This window comes from Pimephales promelas, chromosome 4 (genome assembly GCF_988280905.1).
Source record: "Pimephales promelas chromosome 4, fPimPro1.hap1.1, whole genome shotgun sequence".
NCBI lineage: Eukaryota > Metazoa > Chordata > Actinopteri > Cypriniformes > Leuciscidae > Pimephales > Pimephales promelas.
The window spans coordinates 32,486,809-32,507,864 of NC_142772.1; the positions used below are offsets into that span (position 1 = coordinate 32,486,809).

The following is a 21,056-nucleotide window of genomic DNA, read 5'->3' on the forward strand; positions in this document are numbered from 1 at the left end:
TGTGACATGCAAAAATTTGGTAGGCTATCGGTATCTGTTACAAAAAAAAAAATCTTGGCTATCTTTTTTTTTTTTTAATCTAAAATGGTCGATCTTAAAAACACGCAAGGCTGAGACTAGTCAGTGGATCCATACTTTAATACAGTATATATAAATTACACTTCGCACACGTAACATTTAAAAAATGTAAGTGTTTTTAGCCTACAATAGCCTACTTAATTAAATGACAAAGACCCATAGACAGCACAGAGTAGAAACCCTGAATCTACACCTACCAACTTCAGATCAGTTCACAATCAATACGGACAAACAACAAAAATAAAGATGAAAGCTTTTGGGAAACCGAAAGAGTTTGATTGAAAGTGGGCTTTGTAAAGCTCATTTGAGCGCTCGCATATGGTGAGTGAGTGACTTTGGCTGAAGGGACATTATGCACCATGCAGGCGCTCGCGCATTCGTGGATCAGACCTCACCGAGGACACATCTGCAGAGATTTCTTGGATTTTTGTTTATCTCGAATTTCTAGTCATTTCTAGTAGCAAATCAACACAGTAGGCTATTTGTCATTCTGTAATGGAGGATCCCTTTTTTGTGTGTGTTTGTCATTTATTTAAGAACATCCCACAGTTTCTCCGATATGGACAAAAATGATTAGAATGTTAGAAATCTCGGTGATTGGAATTCTTCAGCATATTCTGATTTGTATAACTCGAGACCGTTCGACTACCTGTAGGATTGCATCAAGCGCGTGAGGGAGGCGGTGATGCCCAGGAGGTAATACGCATTAGTAGGCTATAATGTGACACAATTCGGGGTTTTTTTGCATTCGAACGGAGGTTCTTGTGTACATCGTGAAGATTTATACCCGTTAACTATAAGCTAATGGAGCCACCGTTATCTCAAGGAGAAACGACAGCACGTTGTGTTTGAACAGGCGTTGGGAATCTCTACGTTTATCCTTCAAACCCAGTTGAAGATGTGCACAAGAGGGACATTTCCCGCAATATACGCGCACCTGTACCATACAAGCTCCGTCTGAATGGCAATACTCGAATGTTTGAATGTTTCGTGGAATCATATGGCAATAGTTTTTGCACCTGATGCAATGCAATCCGCAATCGATCGAATTAATCATTTCTGCTTGAGTGTGCAGTGACTAATCGCACCTGGGCCACAATAAGACAGGATGAAGATGAATCAGACAAGCGTTGTGAATGTTGGCTTTGAGCTTCCAGAAAGCGCTCTGTGGTAAAGTTGCAGTGGCCGAACTACAGGTGCTATATGAAGATCAGGACACAAGCTTTGGATTGTCCTCGCAGAAATGCCCGTGCGTGCTGTGACTTCCAGGTTCATGTACAGGGGACTTTGCTCTATCCCAGATATCCTCTCCTACAAGGCTCCTGTCAGCCTCCCCGAGGATGAAGTGGAGGGTAAGTGATATTTCATTTTAAGTTGAACGGAGACGTTTTCTGTGGGGATAGCACTTTGTGAATGTGGGTTTCAGCACCACGGAGAGCGCCCTGCGACAGGCTCTACTGTCCACAATGAAGAAAGTGTTTGTTTTTTTCCTTCACACTACTGGTTTATTTATTTTATTTCATGTCTGCAACGAATTGTGGATATTTTCATTTAGATTATGCTGGTTTTGAAACGAGCGTATGAACAAACGCCATCACATGGAGTTCAAAGCTTGCAATATGAAGGGTGAAGGTGGGCGTTCATATTTAAAGACAAATGTCGCAAATGATTTAACACTTGTATGACATTCAACATTTACAAATAACCCTGAATCTTTCGAGTCACATTTACTAAATGACAAATTGCTAATCATTTTGATAGATGCTCACATCTTAAAAGATCAATGTAAACATTTCAAAAAACCATACAATTCTGTCCAATCAAGTCTCAAGTCAAGAAAACACATTTTGTGTGATTTTATAAATATTGTTTCTGTGTACAGCCTTCCAATATCTGCTTGCATGCGATGTGATACACAGACCTAACTGACACTCATTCAGTTCCTGAGAGATAAAGGCCTGTCTCTTAATTTTTCCTTAATTATATATAGCGATATGGGGAATTTTTAAAAACATTTTTCTTTTTGTTTTAGAATATAAAATCAGACACCACATTTAATCTCATGTTTGCTTTAGCTATATTGTAGTCCATTGTGTCCGTATAGAGATAATTTTTTACACCATGTTAGCTGAACAAATTTAGTTGCCAAAATGTGTTCCCAATATTTAATGTTAACAGACTCTATTTGGCATTTTATCTATAATATCCACTATGAGGATGTCATGCCAAATGAAAATATGGCTTGTCAAATGAAAATATTTTCAGAATTACATAAAAATGCTCTTGTGACTATTATTAATGACTTTTAATTACAGTTATTAATGTTTTACTTGATTGTCTCGTGATATTTAAAAGACACTCATTCATCCAATTTTTTCCCCATGTAATTAATCCGGAGAAAGTCAGAAACTGGTTCAACTTTCCAATCAGGCATACTGATGATATAATCAATGTTAACGTTAATATTAGAATCATTCGAAAAGTTTACGGCATTGTATCTTGCGCATCTGCAGAGATCCGTGAAGCCTTTAAGGTGTTTGACCGTGATGGGAATGGATTCATCTCCAAACAGGAGCTGGGAGTGGCCATGCGGTCTCTTGGTTACATGCCAAACGAAGTGGAGCTGGAGGTGATCATTCAGAGACTGGACATGGATGGTATATCAGCCCTCACAAACATTTCATGTGTTGGCCACACAAGCTCTGCACATTTCAGCACATGATGATCACTATGAATTCATCTTGTTCTGATTAGATCTATGCACTGTAATGGGAACATTTATCAGAGAGGTATGGTGGAATTGCAAATTCAATATAAATCAACTGCAAGAGCAACACAATTCAATATTGCAATGCTTATTGTGAATCATTGAACAAAGGCCTGATGTTTCTGATGACGACTCAAAGATTAGAGTCTGGCTGTTCTGCTGGATCAGCATTAGATTACGATCTCCCACAAGAAAAAGGTAACAGTGAAGCTGGTCCATGTGTTTCGTGTGTCTTTTATTTCGCAGGTGATGGTCAGGTTGACTTTGAAGAGTTCGTAGCACTTCTCGGACCAAAACTGTCTTCAGCTGGTATGCCCGACAGGTTCCACGGAGCCGAGTTTGACTCCATATTCTGGAAGGTGTGGAGGTTTTCTTTGAAATAATCTCAATTATTTCCCCACATATATAGTCACTCTCAATGATTAGTTCTGTCTGGCTTCAGCTTTACTTTGTCCCATTGTTCTGTGACTCCCTGTGATTACGGGTGGAAAAGAAGATTATTCATATATTATTCACACTCTGCAATTAACTTGCTGACATTCCTTTGGTAGTAATAGCATTGAATTAAAATTAATGTTGAAAGTGCTGATTTAGTCCATTAAAAGGCAATATTCTCTTAAATGTGCTATTTAGTATAACTCATCTGTGCATTACCCAATATAGTGGTTTTATAATCATTTACAGGAACATTCAGAATGAATTTTAAACATTGTTCCTTTAATGAAAAGGTCACTTTTACTCTTCTTTTTCCTTGTGTCATTAGTGTGACATGCAAAAGCTGACCGTGGATGAGCTGAAGAGACTCCTGTATGACACCTTCTGTGACCATTTGACTATGAAAGACATTGAGAACATTATAATGACAGAGGAGAGTCACTTAAACAGCCCCGAGTGCCAAGTAGATATTGACAGTAAGTATTCATACAGTAACAATTCTCAAAAAACATAAGAAAATTGTTGACCTTGACATGTTTGCGTCTACCATATGCGCTCCCTGTGTGTGCCCAAGCATCCGTTTCATTATGAAGTGTCTGGGCATTATCATGTCAATCAAAATTGTCTGTCAACTCCATTAAAAACCCAGACACTGAGGCCATTGCTGTAGTGTACAAAAACGGTCTATTTTTAGCTGAAATATATGCTGTTGGTAGTCCTGGGGAAATAAAGGAGCTCATAAATCTGTTTGAAGCAGGACAGTGGGGAGTGTTTCTGCAAATGAGTGTATCTGCAAATGAGAACTTGCACACCTCATACTCTTTGGTAGAAAAATCTATTTTTTCCTGAATACCAGCAACTTGTAAATTTGTATTCCTTTTTGTAATAAGTTTATACTCATATCTAAATGAAGCAAAACAAAGTTGAGAAATACAACGTTCGTTCGCCACATCAGCCAGATAATTACAGTATGATTGCAAGTGTGGTTACTTTATACAACAGCTTAATAAACCACAAGTTAAAGCATACATTTTAAACACGATATTGGCAGTTTTCTGTTTTGCGAGGTTGTGTAAAGTTTCAGTTTCTAGCATTTATTTGTTAAATGAATGATTCAATGACTCACTCGCAGGGGCTGAATTCAGATTAGCATTAGCTAGAATGTCCAAACACATAGTATTAAAAAAAAAAACTGTAGGCAAAAATTGCCCGGATGACCTTCTACTTCCACTAAGATTCTTAAGTGAGCATTTGATGAATACTTTACTATCCCGTGAGGTCACTGGAGAGGATTTATGAATGGCGGTGGAGCGACGCAACATTACTTTGACAACATTGCAAATGTAGCACGTCCGAATTTCATTCATCCTACTCATATTCATTCTATATACAACATATTTCTTTATTGGTCGTGAAAAAAAGTTTCAAACCAAATTTAGTAGCTACAGTATGTGATTTTAGACGCTGCGGCAGATTCACTGACTCACTAAAGACATGTCACTTGTCGCCACCTACTGGTGAAACTATGTTAACCTACATAGTTTCAGAAAGGCTGCTTTAAAGGGTAACTAAACCCCTGGTCGGAGCCTGACTCCACCCACTGCCAATATTTGAAAAATGCTGAAAAAGTGGGCAGACCCCAGCAGAGATAAACACTCTATCCTGATCATTTTCAATACTCGCAATTCCAATGACTATAGTTTAGACGAAACAAGCTGGTTTTTATACTGCCAAGGGCGTAGCTCGTACCAAGAGCGTGGTGAGCTGAAACCTGCGTATGTCACGAAGTGCGGAACATCCAATAGGAAAATTCAACTGCAGTAACCACCGTTCAACCTGAGGAGGGCAGCACTAAGACGTTTTTACACCATATATATATATATGACTGGTATTAATAAAGATCCATTCTTACTAAATCATTAACTAAAAAAAGTTGGTTTAGTTTTTAGTTTCTTTTTAAGTGGAGTGATACAAACAGAGAAAAGTCCTAGAGTTGTTGGACTTTATCACCAATCAGATTCAAGGACCTATGTTTTATAAATACATATATTTGTTGAAAGAAAATCCGCCAATAATAATATTTTCTCTTCTATTTTTTCTTCAATCTTCTTTCTGTCCTCAAAGCAAGTCCCATGCAACAAGTCAAGCACACCTGTGTGCGCAAGAGCTTGATTTGTGCCTTCGCCATTGCATTTATCATCAGCGTCATGCTCATCGCAGCCAATCAGATGCTTCGAAGAGGAATGAAATGAACAGTTCTGTTTCTAAGATGACAAATTACTGATGAAAGGAAACAAGGTAAAAATGCAAAAAAGTCCAAATGTAACTAGTTTCTAATGATCATAGTTTTACAGAAACACCAAAGGCTGCACTTTCATTGTACTATAAACTCAAGGTAAAGACGGACTGTTGTTGGACAGGCCAAAAAACAAAACAAAAAAATATATATAGTTTAAAAGTGTCATGGTCATTATTGTGTAGAAACAAAACAGGAGCAATTAGTAATGATCATTGTCCTATAAATTATTACGTTTCCTTGGCATATTTAACAAAGTAGACATCTATTATAATGTAGCACATCATACTTAAGATATTATATTGTATATTGTAATCCACTTTATAATAACACTGTGTCAGAGTCATTATATAACATGACATTATGACATTGACAAAAATATTTCCACAATTTGTAACAACGTTGTGTCAGCGGATCATGTATGGCACATAGTTTTAGATACGGTAGATTTATTTCACAAACATGGTCCCAAACACCTTTTGGGAGATTTGTTTATACAGAAAGAAATGACAGATGACAAAATATTTGTCTATGTCACCATAGTTAGGCTCGGAGCAATTTAAAAAAAGAAAATGAATGTACTATAAATTTACCAGTAATAAACTGTGATGGAAAATAGTGTAAATTTGGTGAAAACCCAAAGTGTTACTGATTCGAACCTGTGCAATTGTCTTTTGTTAACTTGCAAAAACGGTATTTCTTCCAGTCTTGACCCTCAGGATTGTTTGTTGACAGATCTTTTATTAATTTGTCTACTGGTTGTGTGAGAAAAAGCATTGTGAAAAATGCCTGAATATTATAGACTATTCAGATAGTGTGCCACACAAGGCTAAATGTTTTTGTCGGGCTAAATCCTGCAATATAACCGTTTTGTGTGTTAATACATATGATTACATATTTGCATGAAATGATAACATCAGTGTTGTCAGTAAATTATTAGTCTGTATCAATATTAGCATTATTTTCTTCAGCAATGTGTGGTTTTCATTGTTTTGGGGTGTTGTAATCTGTATAATATCAAATTCTTAATTTATAAGTCGTCACGCCATTAACTTCTCTCATCATTTACTTTTAACCTAATATGGGTAACACTTTACAATAAGCTTTTATTTGTTAACATTGATTCATTTATTAACTAACATTAACTAACAACAAGCAATACATTTATTATTGTATATTTCTGCATCTTTGTGAATGGTATATAACATAGTCATTCATTGTTTGTTCAATTTAAGTCACTGTGCATTAACTAATGTTAACAAATACAACTTTTAAAAAAATAATGTATTAGTAATTGTTGAAATAAAAAAAAAAATGAACTAAGATTACTGAATACTTTTGAAGTATTGTTCATTCTTAGTTCATGTTAAAGGGATAGTTCACCCAAAAATGAAAATTCTGTTATCATTTTACTCACCGTCAAGTTGTTACAAACTTGTATGTGTAAGCTAACAGTTGGTAGAGCCCATTGAAGTCAATGGGGCCTCATATGGAAGTCAATGGGGCTCATCAACTGTTGGTTTACCATTTTCTTCAAAATATCTTCTTTTGACATAGAAATGCATACAGGTTTAGAACAACTTTAAGGTGAGTAAATGATGACAGAATTTTTATTTTTAACTAAAGTATGAAACCTTATTGTAAAGTGTTACCCTAATGTCTCCACATTATCCTGGTCAACAAGAAAATAACTGGTTAAGTTTAAAGCTTTCATTTCTTTTAAGTTTATGCATTCGTAACTCAAAGGGAATGAAGCACCAGTACACATTTTTCAAAAGTAATATTTTGAACCTAATAGCTTTAAGTTTGGTGCGAGTTAATGGTAACAAGCAATATTTGGCTTATGCATACACTGAAATAAATGTATGCATCCAGCATCTATCTGTAATTTATGCATTTGTCAGTAATCTCAGTGCCTAAACAGTAAGTTGGATGGTGTTGTTATGTGTGTATTATGTTTGAAGTCAAAAGTCTATATTTTTGTGCCCTTGTATTGAATTCACGTGTTTGTGCTATATGACAGATGGCAATTAATTGATATGAATACATTTCCTCTGACTGAAAAACAATAATATGTCTGTAATGGGTAAGCATTTAAATGGATCTGCAACTGCATGATTAAAATTACAAGTAGGCCTATTGCATTAGTTCAACGAGGTTGTAGAGTGAAAGATATCATTATACAATTAAGACTTGATTCAAAGAAATACTATTAATATTATACATTACAGAAGGTATTTTTATGTTTAATCAGCAAACTCAGACATGCTGGCTTTTTTTACACATGAAGGTATGCTGACATGACGGCACAACCTTCGCGCAAGAAGCAATGACAAAAACCTGTTTCTTTGCAGTTGCATGCATTTGTAATCTTCTGATGTTGTATTGTGTAATGTTAAAGTCAGCCTTTGTTCTCAAAATATGCAACCTATGCTTTTTGATGACAATTTACTAGATATACAAATTGAGATACTGATTTCAGGACATCAGAAACATATCATGCTTTCGATTTCCAAAGCTCAAGCATTTGACCTGCTGTGCAAATTGTTTTTTTACACACTAATAGAGAATATTATTATTTAACATGGCAATATGTTTTTTCAATCAGAGTAATAAATGGGTAAGGAATTATATGAAATATAGTTTTATTTTTGTATTTTCCCAATATTTCTTTAATATAAATGAATCTTATTTCACATGGAAAAATTACAGCACATTTACTTAAATGACATCTATTGCATTTGCCTACACATTGGCAGTTACAAATAAGCTCACATAATTATATTAATGTAGTGATGTAACAGTAATATATACAATGTAAGTAACTTTATATTGCATCATTGTAGCCCTAGAAAACCATCTTGAATCTATGATGTGCCAAAAACGTGCTGATGTTACATTTAAATGTACCATGTGAACAACTGAATTAAAACAGTGGTGATTCTTCTTTGGTCTTTTTCATTATTCAACACATCTTTGCATTTGAGAGAGTAAAATCAGATTGTGAGTATCAGAGACATTACAGAAATTAGTCTGTTAGTGCATTTGGCTTTATAAAATACATGCTTTGGTGGAACAGGTCAGCTATCTTTTCTTTTTTTTTCTGCCTGTGCTGTATACAACTAATGCTGAGAATGAACTGAATGACCAGCAAAAAGTGTTTTTCAGATGACTCATTTTATCCTTGCTACAACACGCATCTAATAGGACTTTTCATCACCAGGTCTATGAACCTAATACATCGCAGTCTAGCGTAACATTAATCAGTGAAGACAACGGGAGTTTACTAAGTCCATGCAAGTAAACAGTACAAAACATCCCTGCAACAAGCAATCAGGACTAAATTGAAAACCCTTGCCTCAACTGAATATCAATCTACACCACAGAAGGCAGACAAAAACAATAGCGTTCAGCCTGAGAACACTCAACTTCTTGATAAAGCAACCAATTATGTTAAATCCTGCCTGAGCTCCTTTACAGACAAATTACAACTCCATATTATGAAATTAATTGTATGGGATTTTTTTCTCTCAGTATATTAAAAAAAAAAATCTTGCTATACAATTTCATAATCATTTTCACTTAAAAAAAAAAAGTATAAAATGTCTTTGTAACCCTAACAGTTGGAACCATATCCTTAGGGCAAAAAATAAAAGCATTAAAAAATATTTTTTACAAACTCCATTTTAACCCCATTCATTTTGCAGTGTCACTTTCCAACCACCATTTGGTGGGGGATGGAGAGATGGAGGGAGATCTGGAATAGACAGCAGATATGGAGGTATCTCAATGTTTTCAGTACATTCTTCCTCTTCTATCCTTAAAACTCTGAAAATGAAAGGAGTAACAAGTTAAACTGCTGAACTCAAGAGCATGTGTGCGCATTCTCTACCACTGGAACCTATATGCAGGTAATTATGCAAATGAAACAGCTGCAGGTATCTCACTTTATTGCGTCAAGGTGACCTCTAAAACAAGATTGTTCATGTATTTTGAATGCTCTGAAGCACACTTGCACCGAAGCAGCTGGAATACCTCATACATAAAGATAAGCAGCATGTTCAATCATAACAGAAAACTGGTTTTAAAAAGTCTCTTTGTATTCACTATAATACTGAACCCCAAAAAACAGATAATGTAGGAGTTTGTCGATTTGATGATTTAATTTTCAAATTATCATAAATATATATATATATATATATATATATATATATATTTGTATATACATTTGTAAATGCTATACATTTACGTCATAGCAAAATTACGTTATAGCTGATAATTCAGAATCGTGGCAGAATTGTGATATCTCATGGCAGAAGAGTGACAAAAGAATAGTCATTTTCAATTTCCAGCTCATTGAATAAAAACAGCATAATTACCGGGTAAAAACAGGGTTGTGAGAAGGCGGGGGAGATCAACTCATTAACACGCTTTAAATTCTGAACATGTTTAGGCAGCAACATAGTTTTTTTTTTTTAAACTCCAATGTCTGTGGTACTATCCTCAAAAAATTAAATTCATAAAATTATAAAAACATCACATTTCAACTATTGTAACTGTCACCGTCCCACAGGTGGGACATTTGCAATTATATATATTTAAAATAATAAATATTAATAATATAATAATAACATAAGTAATATTGACAAACTATACATCATTTAAAAGCCTATAATCTCTAGTTTCCATATTTGGGGACTGGTTTTCAAAATAAATGACAGAGGAGCCATAATTTATCAATTTGCAACAAGAATATTTTCATACTCCTAAGGCGTGTTCAGACCTCTATTTTGAAATGGCAATGAACATGAAAAATCATGAACAAAATGGTAGAAAACTCAGTTTGTTTTCATGGCAAGAGTTCAAAAGATAGCATCCATTCCATTATTTTAGAAAAAAAAAAAGGTCTGAAAATGTTTGAAATATAAAGAAAAAAATATATAAATTCACCGTTTGTGATGTGGCAGGAAGCTATAAAGCACATATGCGTGTTCTTTGTATGCTTTTCTTAGAGGTTGAATTCATATCAAAATATGCCAAACTTCCCATACTACTTCTGAATAGGATGATCTCTACTTTATAACTTTATAAATTGTATGAAAATTGTGGAAATAATGGTTCAAATCACTCAAAAGACATTTGGAAATGGAGGTGCCCCTCACTCGATCATTCTAATCTACACCACATAAGTTGAAGCTATTTATTTGACAAGCCATCTAACGTTAGGCCATTTGTTAAAATGTTTTAATTTTTGAAAACTGACGTATGATTATTTTGCACACTTGTATTTCAGAGTGTGTGAATTGAAACAGCCAATCAGAGCAGAACCCCTCATTACTATTCATGATACTATTCAAGGTAAAAGCAAGCCATTTCATTCTAGGGCCAATTTCTAGTGTTGAAATGGACCTGTAAAACCAATTTACATTTTAAATGCCCTTCAATAAACCACATACCCTCCATGTAGATATCAGAGACAAAATTAAAATATAATTTTAACACATTCTAGGGCACCTTTAAAAAAATATCTTTCCAACTACAGCCCATCCAGTGAATCTCAGCCCTTTCCAGCCCTGCGCGCAAGGAAGAAAACTGATCATATTGTCAACATCAAACTCCTGAGTTTTGATCAAAAGACCTGAGCCCGGATTACCCATCTAGTGAATGAAACATTAATTGGAAACAAACCAGCCTTAATTGAAAACAAATCACCATTCTGTCCAGGATCCTGCATTAATTACCTTCCTGATGTCAAAGCAGCTCGTTTCTTCTCTCTTCTGGAGAGCCATTCATCAATGCTGGACTCAGTAGATGATCTACCTTGGTCAGGGTCTTCCTTCCGTTGTTTTTCATCTGATAGGAAATAGGAAACAATGTACACAGTTTAACAAATTTTGAAAATGTATAAGTGTATGTCACAGCCTGATCAGTATTACGCATGCCTTCTTGGTCAACTTTTTTAGATTATTGATACACCTAAAAGGCATCAGGAGATCACTGTAGCAACTCACCATTAAACTTTTGCTCCAGCATCTGCATATAGCTCTCAGACATGTGTGAAAAACGACAGTTTGCACCAAATACACACTGTCCTGGAAGGCAGTGAGAGAAACAAGCACGCTATGAGGATCATAAAAAAAAAACCATTTAACTAAAGAAGCAACACATCGGTTTACTCAGTCAAATATCTTACCTGTCTGAAGAAACTTTCTGCAGGGCTCCTTTGTCCGCTCTTCATTTAAAACTGTGGCAACATCTGAAAATAAAAATTACAAATTAAAATGCTTTGCCTTAACATAACTGTTCTAAAACCTACTGTTGTTTTCTGTAAGTGGGTCATTTATTATACTAATACTAAAAACTACTTTTTCCTTTAAAAAAGATATCAGTTAATACGTTATCAGAAAATGTGCACATTGTGTGTGATTTGTATTCACAAACACATCATTTTACATTTTTTGTTTTCAGATTCAAATGCCTAAAAAGCATTTTTGTTTACCTTTTTAAAATACTTCATTATTAATACTCCAGAACATTTTAATTGTCACTGAATTATTTGTATGTTTTTTGCTGATTTTATGACATTGTAAAAAAAACATGCAAAACAGGGTGAGGGTGGACTAAGTGATGGAGAGAACAAAATAATAACAGGATGGATGGACGATGGACGTTACAGAATTGTTTTAGGTTGAACTGGACTTAGATATGAAACAATATGTAAAACATTGCCAAAGAACGTTAAATACACTACTTCAACTTTAAACATACATTACTTTCACAATTATGTACATTCTCAGTGTCCACTCTGTTAGGTCTTCTGAGGGGACATTCTGACCTAAAATCAGCCACGGCACCACGTCTAAGCAAAAAGATGCTAACATAGAAGGTTCATCTAATAAATAATTGCATGGTTTTTAAAATTGTGATTCAATTAATTTCAAAATCATTAATTTATGATTTTGTACATGTAGTACATATATATATATATACGTATTGTACATATATTCTGTTTTTTATATAGTTTTTTTCCTTAACATGGTGGACATACTAAGGTTGACTACATCAAATTTGAAAGATAAAATTGGTAAAAATAGACAATTAAAATGTCTCGCTCACTTTCCAGGATGTTTTTCCTTGAAAGAAGTGAAGACAGCTTTATTATTATATGATGACATTTAATTTCGACAGGGTGGGAAATACATTGAGGAACGAATTTAGACTAAACACCTTGATTATAACTGCTAAAATAAATGTAATAATTGAAAATAATATATACATTAGAGATCATCTTTACTGATATAACGTTACCCAACCATGTAAAAAAAAAAAAAAAAAGTTACTTGGGAAAACATAATCTATAGTAAGTGTCTATTATGAAATTGGGATACACAGGCCTGGGAAAATTTAAAATTATGATATATGGTGGCTCAAAAATCCTGCAAAACGTCTTCAAATCTTTTTTAATAATGCTTAGAATTCAAATTGTGTTGTTTATGCCTAAGAAAGGATTATAGTTGATATTGTTCAACATTTTAAGGCAGTATAAGTTTAGACGGGACACAAAAGGCACGGAATCCCAAGAATGCCCCGATTACCTCTGAAGTTGTCAAACCAAGCTTTCTTCGCCCGGTGGTGCTGCACGCCGTACAGGTGCTTCTTTCTGTTGTGCAGGTTGTCCTGAAAGCTGCGGTCGCAGTAGTCGCAGTAATACCTCTTCCCCATTCTTCTCAATGCAGAAAATACTACAAATCAGACCTATATTAAAAAAAAAGAGTTAATTAAGTAAAAATAGACATATATAACTTTCGATGTCGTCTTCGACTAAACACATGATACTTCAGTCAGCCAATATGGCGGCAATAATAACATGCTGGCTGCGCAGACTCAGAATTAAGCGACGTTCTAGCGCCCCCTAGCGCCTCTAGCCGCCTCCAGCAGACGCCTTCTTCTTCTACTTGTCTGTGTTATTTGACGGTTGGCCAACAAACTTTCGGCTTATTACCGCCACCAACTGGACTGGAGTGTGGAACACGAAAAAAAAAATACATAACTCATATTTCTTATAATAGCACTATATATTTCATATTGTTCTGCATGCTCTTTCGAAAGGCTTTCATATCAAATGATCATATAATGTAAATCAACACCCATGTTTCTTAACCTTTCTTTTTCATTCTGTCTGATCATCATAATTCACTAACCCGTTTCATGTTTTCCTATTTTAAACATTGAATGATTTATTCTACTAAGGCAAGTGTACCCTATTCGAATGATCAGACAAACACCTCATTTCACATTTACATTTGAAACTGAATTTAGTGAAAAAGTCAACAATTGTTTGCGTATTTTAGTTATTAACTAATAATGTGCAGACTACCTTGATTTCATATGTATATGCCTGTGTCTGTCAAAACAGCTCCAGAAACATAAAGGAGGAATGGAATAAAAAATATGTCATGAGACATAATGAGGCAGAAAATTCTCAGATCACTTGGACGTGGTAAGAGGTAAAAACGATATAAATACTGTTCATTTTCTCACACAAACCACTCGTTTCGTGTCTTAGGCCATCAATGTGTACTAACATTTACGAGTCATTGAATCAGGTTTATTTTGGACTTCTCTGTGCATGCTCTTTGAGGTGGACCCCATCTCCATTGTATGAATAGACACGAACGATTTGACCTAAAAATATCAAAATTGAAAATACTGCAGAAACAAAGACACCTACAACTTGGATGCACTTGAGGTAAGCTAAAACATATCAAAAATTAATTTCAAAGTGAAGTATCCCTTAACACCATATCTACATGCAACTCTGTGTAATTTATTTTTTACACCATAACCTATTTTTTAGTCTATGACCATAACAGAAATCCAAAAGTCTGCCCACACCGTACACTCACGCACACACACATGTACACTCTCTCAATGTTTGTGTTGAGAATAAAGCATGTTAAATGACAAATACCTATAGCCTATAGATAATGTTTTTTGTTTGTTTGTTTGTTTGTTTTTTATTAGAAAAAAAAAACTGTCCAATCCACTTTTAATCCACTGGGCATTGCAAAGATTTTTTAAATCGTGCTTAATATTTTCTAAACAAGTATTTATTCCCCAAAGACAGTTTTAATTGTGGGTGAACTGTTCCTTTAATTGTAAAATCACTTCGCACACTCCTCAGCTATATTTAGTATGTATTTAATATGTCAATATTGACTGGTATTGACATATAAAATAGTAACATATATATTGACTGATAATGACATAAAAAATACTGGTATGTAATGTCAATATTGACAATTTTAATTGTGGGTGAACTGTTCCTTTAACTGTAAAATCACTTCACACACTCCTACTCAGCAGGTGGCAGTAGAACTCAAGCTTTGCTATCACACCTTTCATATTAAATATGCAGCCCTGCATCATCGGTACACACTGAAACAGTTCATGTGCTGGTGTAACGAGGTGAACGCAACCCATTTTGACTAATCTATTCGTCCATCTTTGGATCTATTTTTAAATGTGGTGTCTCTGACGTCGACTATAACCAGAGACTGAAATCTCCCATCGGAGCACAGACGCTGTTACAGCACACGGGACTGCTGGTGAGTGACACTGGCCCCGATGGCCAAGAACACGCTGTCTTCGCGCTTCAGAAAGGTGGACATTGATGAATTCGACGAGAATAAATTCGTGGACGATCACGATGAGGCTGCAGACCAGCAAGGACCTGATGCGGCGGAAGTCGACAATCTTATCAGGCAATATCCTTTAATATGAGCGCAACGTTTTGGGGGATTGAGACATGAACATGAGCCCGTGTGACATGAGTGCGCGCCTCGCTCGATACAGTACTAGGGCATGATGATGACGTGATGATTGTGCTGCCTTGTTTACAAGATTTTAACATAGCGTTGTTTTGTATTCATTTTAACTGCAACGACACAATTTTTATAGTTTGCAAGTATTAAATGCTTCAGGGTTTCCATAAAAAATATCAAGCAGTACAGCTGTTTTTAACATTGATAATTGTAAGACAAATCTTAAACAGCAAATCAGTATATTATAGTTATGTATTATATAACGAAAGTTAACTTTATAGTTGGTATAATTAATTGAATCCAAAATGCTGGCTTGCGAAATTATATATATATATGTATATATATATATATGAAACAAATGTCGTGTCATTTTTAAAAAGTTTTCAAATGTTATTCCTGGTAACAACTATACATTCCCAATGGCCAGTTGCTCAATAAGGAAAGATGCAAACAATACATTGCCTTTTTTGAATCGTCATCTGTGAGGGGGATCATTTAATGTAACAAGCAGTATTAAAATCAATAAGTTACTTATTCTAACTTAAATTAAATTATTCTAATTTAAATACTTTTCATGGAGCTTTAACAGACAGACATTATCTTTCAGAGAAGTAAACTGGAAGTAACAGCTCGGGTCATGTGAATGTTTACAGCAGCCATGTAAAAATGAAATTATTTACAACTCTGTAAAAAAAACTCTTTTTAGACCCTTAAAACTCAAAATATCCTTTGATTTCAAATGTAACCAATTGGATAAAAATAGTTCATTTGTGTTCAACACTTGTATTAATGTATTCAGCTGCTGAGAACAAGAGTGGTCTGACATTTCAGATACATCATTCTGTCACAGTGTTCCAATTAGGCTAGACTACGCTAATAGGCATTTGAAGCAAACAGTCGTCTGCATTGTAAACAAACCTGTTGAGGAGGGTTGTGAATCCACACGCTATTGTCACATTGCTTCCTTGTACTGTATAGGCTGAAATATACAATGGTGTTACTGTCTCTGTGATCTTCCTGTTTGTTTGTGATTCCATGGTGCCAGTTTTGCTCACAGGTGAAATGTGCCTGAACATGATCTCTAGTTTTTGGATGAAAAGTTTTTGCCAATAATGTGATGATAAAGTTGGCTTGAGAAAGCCAACTTACTGAAATCCTATTTAAACATATTAGTGGTGCTTGCCAAAGGCACCACATACCTATTATTAAGTTGACTTGTGAGAGCCAACTTACTAAAATCGTAATAAACTTATGATTATTCTTCTGACCTCAAATTTCTTAACTCCTCCTAGAGCTTTAACTCTATAAACTCCAAACTTGGGTCAGACCTTCAAACTGTTCTGACTTAGTGTGCTATCTTTTCAGACTGATTTCAGTCTGGCAATTCATTCTAACTAATCTTGCATTTTTCTAACTGATCTTTCTTTTTTCTAACTAATCTTTCTTTCTGTAATTAATCTTTATTTTTTCTAACTAATATTTCTTTCTAACTAATCTTTCTATCCAACCAAATTTATTTTTTCTAACTGATCTTTCTTTTTTCTAACTAATCTTTCTTTCTGTAATTAATCTTTCTTTTTTCTAACTAATCTGTCTTTCCAACTAATATTTCTTCTTTCTTCCTAATTAATCTTTCTTTTATTAAAACTAATCTTTCTATCAACTATTTTTTATTTTCTTTCTTACTATCCTTTCTTTCTACTAGAACTAACCAATCTATCAAACTTAACACTAATTTAAACTTTTTCAAACTCTCTGGTTCTGCTTTTTCAAGCCAACTTAAAGCTTGTCTCATTAAACTTTTTTTTCTAGTTCATTCTGCTATTACTACCCTCTCTGAGCTGTCTAAATGGTTGGGATTTGGCCCTAGCAGGATGTGGAATGAAATTTGGCTGCCATAGAGGCCTGTCACCTCATGACTTCTCCCCTCATTGTGCCACTCCCCCGAGACCTCTTGATTTGCATCAGGCTTCCTCTTCCTCTCTGCTCTACCATGGTACCTGGTTTAGTAAGTTCCTGCTGATGTTATCTTGAGTTGATTTGGTGGAACAGCTGAAACCCGTGAGACTGAATCTTTTATGCAGAGTTCACTTGCCACAACTAGGGGATTCACTGTTCCAGTGTGTCCCACTTAAAATTTCAAACCTGTAATAAGCACTCGTTAACCTTTTCTATGGACAGTAGAATATCATGTGAAGGTCCTCTAATGTGAGACCCTCAGGCTAGATGTGCTGCTTTTGTTTGTGATAGTCTGTCTGACTGTTGGGCATCGGTATCTGACTTGTTTCACAACACTTTTTGGGTGCAGTGGGGCAGAATGCTAAAAGCTTGATCTTGCTGAAGATGCCAGTTGTTATTATAGAGCGCTGAGCCGCACTTTGAAAAACAAGAGGTCCCAAAGGTACCTTGCATGCTCCCTGTTGATTTTGTCAGCGTTTTGAATGAATCCCTGGCAGTACATGCTTTCACCACACTCTTGATATGGGGTAGAAGAGGTTGATATATAATTTTAATGCTAAATAATAATCATTTTTTCAAAATAAAAATATTTTGTAACATTATAATTGTCTTTAATGTCACTTTTTACTAATTTCATGTATCCTTGCTGAATAGTTATTCCTTTCTTTAAAAAAAAAAAAACTATCTTACTGATCCCAAACTTTTGTTAATTGTTTTTGAATTCTTATTTATGGTTCTCTGAGACTCTTATTTTGGGATGTGTTCAATTGTCTTTAGGCAGTAAATGTTTGGGTATCTCTGACAACTCTACAACCTATTATGTCTTATTTTAATTCATGTTTTTATTTTGTTTAGTTGAGAGTGAAATGTTAATTTATACTGCAACTAAAAAACGGACAGCGTCATATAACAATGCTTTAATTGAGAAAAGAAATACGGTGATGGATATGTAATTCCATCCAAACTTAAGTGGAACGTCCTCAGCACAGCAAGAGAACAGGTCATCTGGGGACAAGAAGTTCCCAGATGAAGAAGAAAATATTCTGGAACACAAGGGCGCTGAAGACAAGTGCCTTGAGACTCAAGAGTGTTCTCTGTTTTGCTTCTATTTTGAGGCTTTCTATTTGTATTATTGAGGTCACAGCATCTAAAATTTTAATAGTTCGATTAAAAGTTGATAATTAGAGACTGAAATTAAATTAGGGATAGCCTTGTGTCTCTCGTATTAATGCACTGTTGTTATGAAGAATGTAGTGGCAAGTGGCTTTAGACAATCAATCATCCATGTTCCTGAGAGTTTAGTCCTGTCTCAAAGAATAATTTGTTTTGAGAAATTCCTTATGGTTCAGCTTGAGTGTGTATGTATGTTTGTGACAACTTCATCCGAGAAACCTAGTTCCCCCTAGTCAGCTTCATTTTTACAAAATGACTGTCTTCCTTAACCAGCTCTAATGCACAGGGGACATGATGGCAGCCCTTCATATTGCTCTGAGGAACCCTCCAATCAACAGCAAAAACCCTGCAATAAAGGTACAGACCGTTTCAACAAAAACTTTTTACAATGAAGTGACCACAGATTGCGCAATTTCTAGAAATATGCCGTCTTTTCTGTATTTCTTTCCCAGGAAAGAGCTCAGACTGTGGTATTGAAGGTTCTGACATCATTTAGGGGCAACGATATAGAGCCCGCTGTTAAATCTCTCGACAAGAATGGAGTCGATCTTCTTATGAAGTATATCTACAAAGGCTTTGAGAGGCCTGTAGAAAATAGCAGTGCCATATTGCTGCAGTGGCATGAAAAGGTAAACCTAAGAATTTTGTTTACTCAATTTGTTATGTTTCAGTCAGTAGTTAACAATGTTGGTACAAAAACCATCAGATATGTAATACGCATTTTAGTGGGCTATATATAGCATGAATAAAACTTTCCCCCTTATCTTCGATAACAGGCATTTGCCATTGGAGGACTAGGCTCTATTGTTCGAGTTCTGACAGCCAGGAAGACTGTATGACTACCTGAGCCGACCTGGAAGCAATGTCGCTAAGAGACGCAGAGGACATGAGACAGGTTTGCCTGTTACTTAAAGGAAAGAACAAGAGACCATCGTTTTGAATGCTACTGCCCTGATGAAAAAACAAACTAAAAAAAAACTGTAAACGGTAGAGAAACAACAAAGCACTTGTTTCGAACTGAAAAAAATATGCTTGTGTAAAAGAGAAGCAACGTTCATGTCAATGTATCATAAATTATTCTATGATATACTGGCATCAAAAAAAGTTTTCAATCCGACATGGTTTTTCGAGGGGAAAAAATGGAAAACAAAACAATCCCGGTGTACGTGCTATGAGTAAAATGTGGTGAATAAAGATCAGGTGAGTGTGAGCAGCAAATGTGTGTCAGTACATGAGGTTGTTATTTTATTAGTTAGATTTAATCAATGTTTTATTTTCTTCTTTTATTTCACATCTTTTGTCCCATACTGCTTTGTTTTTGTGCAGAGATTTAATAATGGAAACAGTGATGTACACCAAAGGGGTAGAGTGGGGATCATTGTAAAGTGCCTGCTACAATAAAGTAAATGGATCTCCTTTATGTTGTCATCTGTGTTTGATTTAATTTTAATAAATGATTCATGTGTAGAGTATAACTCATTGGCCATATAATAAAATGGTAATACTGTACAACTGACTTGTCTAACCTGTTTGACTGTTCTATTCGGGATGGTGCCCTACAGAAGCAGGAAGGGCAGGGTAATTAAGATAATACATATCAGGAAAAGAAGATAAAGGGGTCTTCAAAGAATTCTGAAGGATGTAATGTTGATAACTTCTATCATGCCAAGACCAGAGCCCCAGGGATATCATGCATGGAGTGCTGTAATCTCACTGCTGGGCGGCACAAGGAACAGGAGCTGTATTCGTCTATAAATGTCAGATGGTTTTTCATGTGTATGGGCTAAATCGAATATTTGGCGAGTTCCACAACACTTAAATGGCTTTATGCACAGCTGCACTACTTTCTGAACTTCAGCCAGCTACGTTGTTTCCTGTCCAAACTGATTGATCCAGGTGTGCCTGACCTCAGTAGTCACAACAACAATAATCAGTCACACCTGAATTAATCAGCTTGTCCAATAATGACGGACAGGAAACAACGTAGCTGGCTGAAGTTCAGAAAGTAGTGCAGCTGTGCATAAAGCCAATTAGCGATGCACTGATAAAAATTTTGTTGCAATCAATAACTGATTTATGGTCTATTAAATCATACAATATTTTGTCTAAATAATGTTAAAATCAAAGTCATTTAAATGCTACATGTGAATCACATTTATAATGGATATTGGCTTTAAAATGAATATAAATTAGTGTTTTAAAGGGTTAGTTCACCCAAAAATGAAAATTAAGTCATGTATTACTCACCCCCATGCTGTTCCAACCCCGTAAGACCTTCGTTCATCTTCGGAACACAAATAAAGATATTTTTGATTGAATATGAGAGCTGGATCACTCTTCTATAGACTGCATAAGGGACTGGCTCTTGACGGCCCATAAAGTCATTAAAGAAAAGGTTTAAATATTCCATGTGCCTGCAGCGGCTCAATTATAAGTTTATCAAGCGACGAGAATACTTTTTGTGCGAAAAAAACATAAATAACGACTTTATTCCACTATTCCATTACTTCATTATGGGCGCATG

General features: G+C 35.3%; 3 protein-coding genes across 3 annotated transcripts; 2 read left to right on the plus strand and 1 right to left on the minus strand.

The window, feature by feature from the left end:
- Positions 1-434: 434 nt before the first annotated feature.
- On the plus strand, positions 435-8,523 carry cabp7b (calcium binding protein 7b). Its single transcript, XM_039658895.2, has 5 exons — positions 435-1,430; positions 2,592-2,735; positions 3,092-3,204; positions 3,609-3,756; positions 5,405-8,523. The coding sequence occupies exons 1-5, from the start codon at positions 1,322-1,324 to the stop codon at positions 5,530-5,532; spliced, it is 642 nt and encodes a 213-aa protein (XP_039514829.1). The 5' UTR covers positions 435-1,321; the 3' UTR covers positions 5,533-8,523.
- Positions 8,205-13,449, minus strand: zmat5 (zinc finger, matrin-type 5). Its single transcript, XM_039658898.2, has 5 exons — positions 13,172-13,449; positions 11,770-11,832; positions 11,588-11,668; positions 11,318-11,429; positions 8,205-9,404 (listed from the first exon to the last, which is right to left on the minus strand). The coding sequence occupies exons 1-5, from the start codon at positions 13,296-13,298 to the stop codon at positions 9,263-9,265; spliced, it is 525 nt and encodes a 174-aa protein (XP_039514832.2). The 5' UTR covers positions 13,299-13,449; the 3' UTR covers positions 8,205-9,262.
- Positions 13,450-14,962: 1,513 nt separating this feature from the next.
- On the plus strand, positions 14,963-19,952 carry arpc5lb (actin related protein 2/3 complex subunit 5 like b). Its single transcript, XM_039658901.2, has 4 exons — positions 14,963-15,343; positions 18,817-18,889; positions 18,985-19,161; positions 19,309-19,952. Exons 1-4 carry the CDS (start codon positions 15,204-15,206, stop codon positions 19,369-19,371), a joined length of 453 nt encoding a protein of 150 aa, XP_039514835.1. The 5' UTR covers positions 14,963-15,203; the 3' UTR covers positions 19,372-19,952.
- Positions 19,953-21,056: the final 1,104 nt, after the last annotated feature.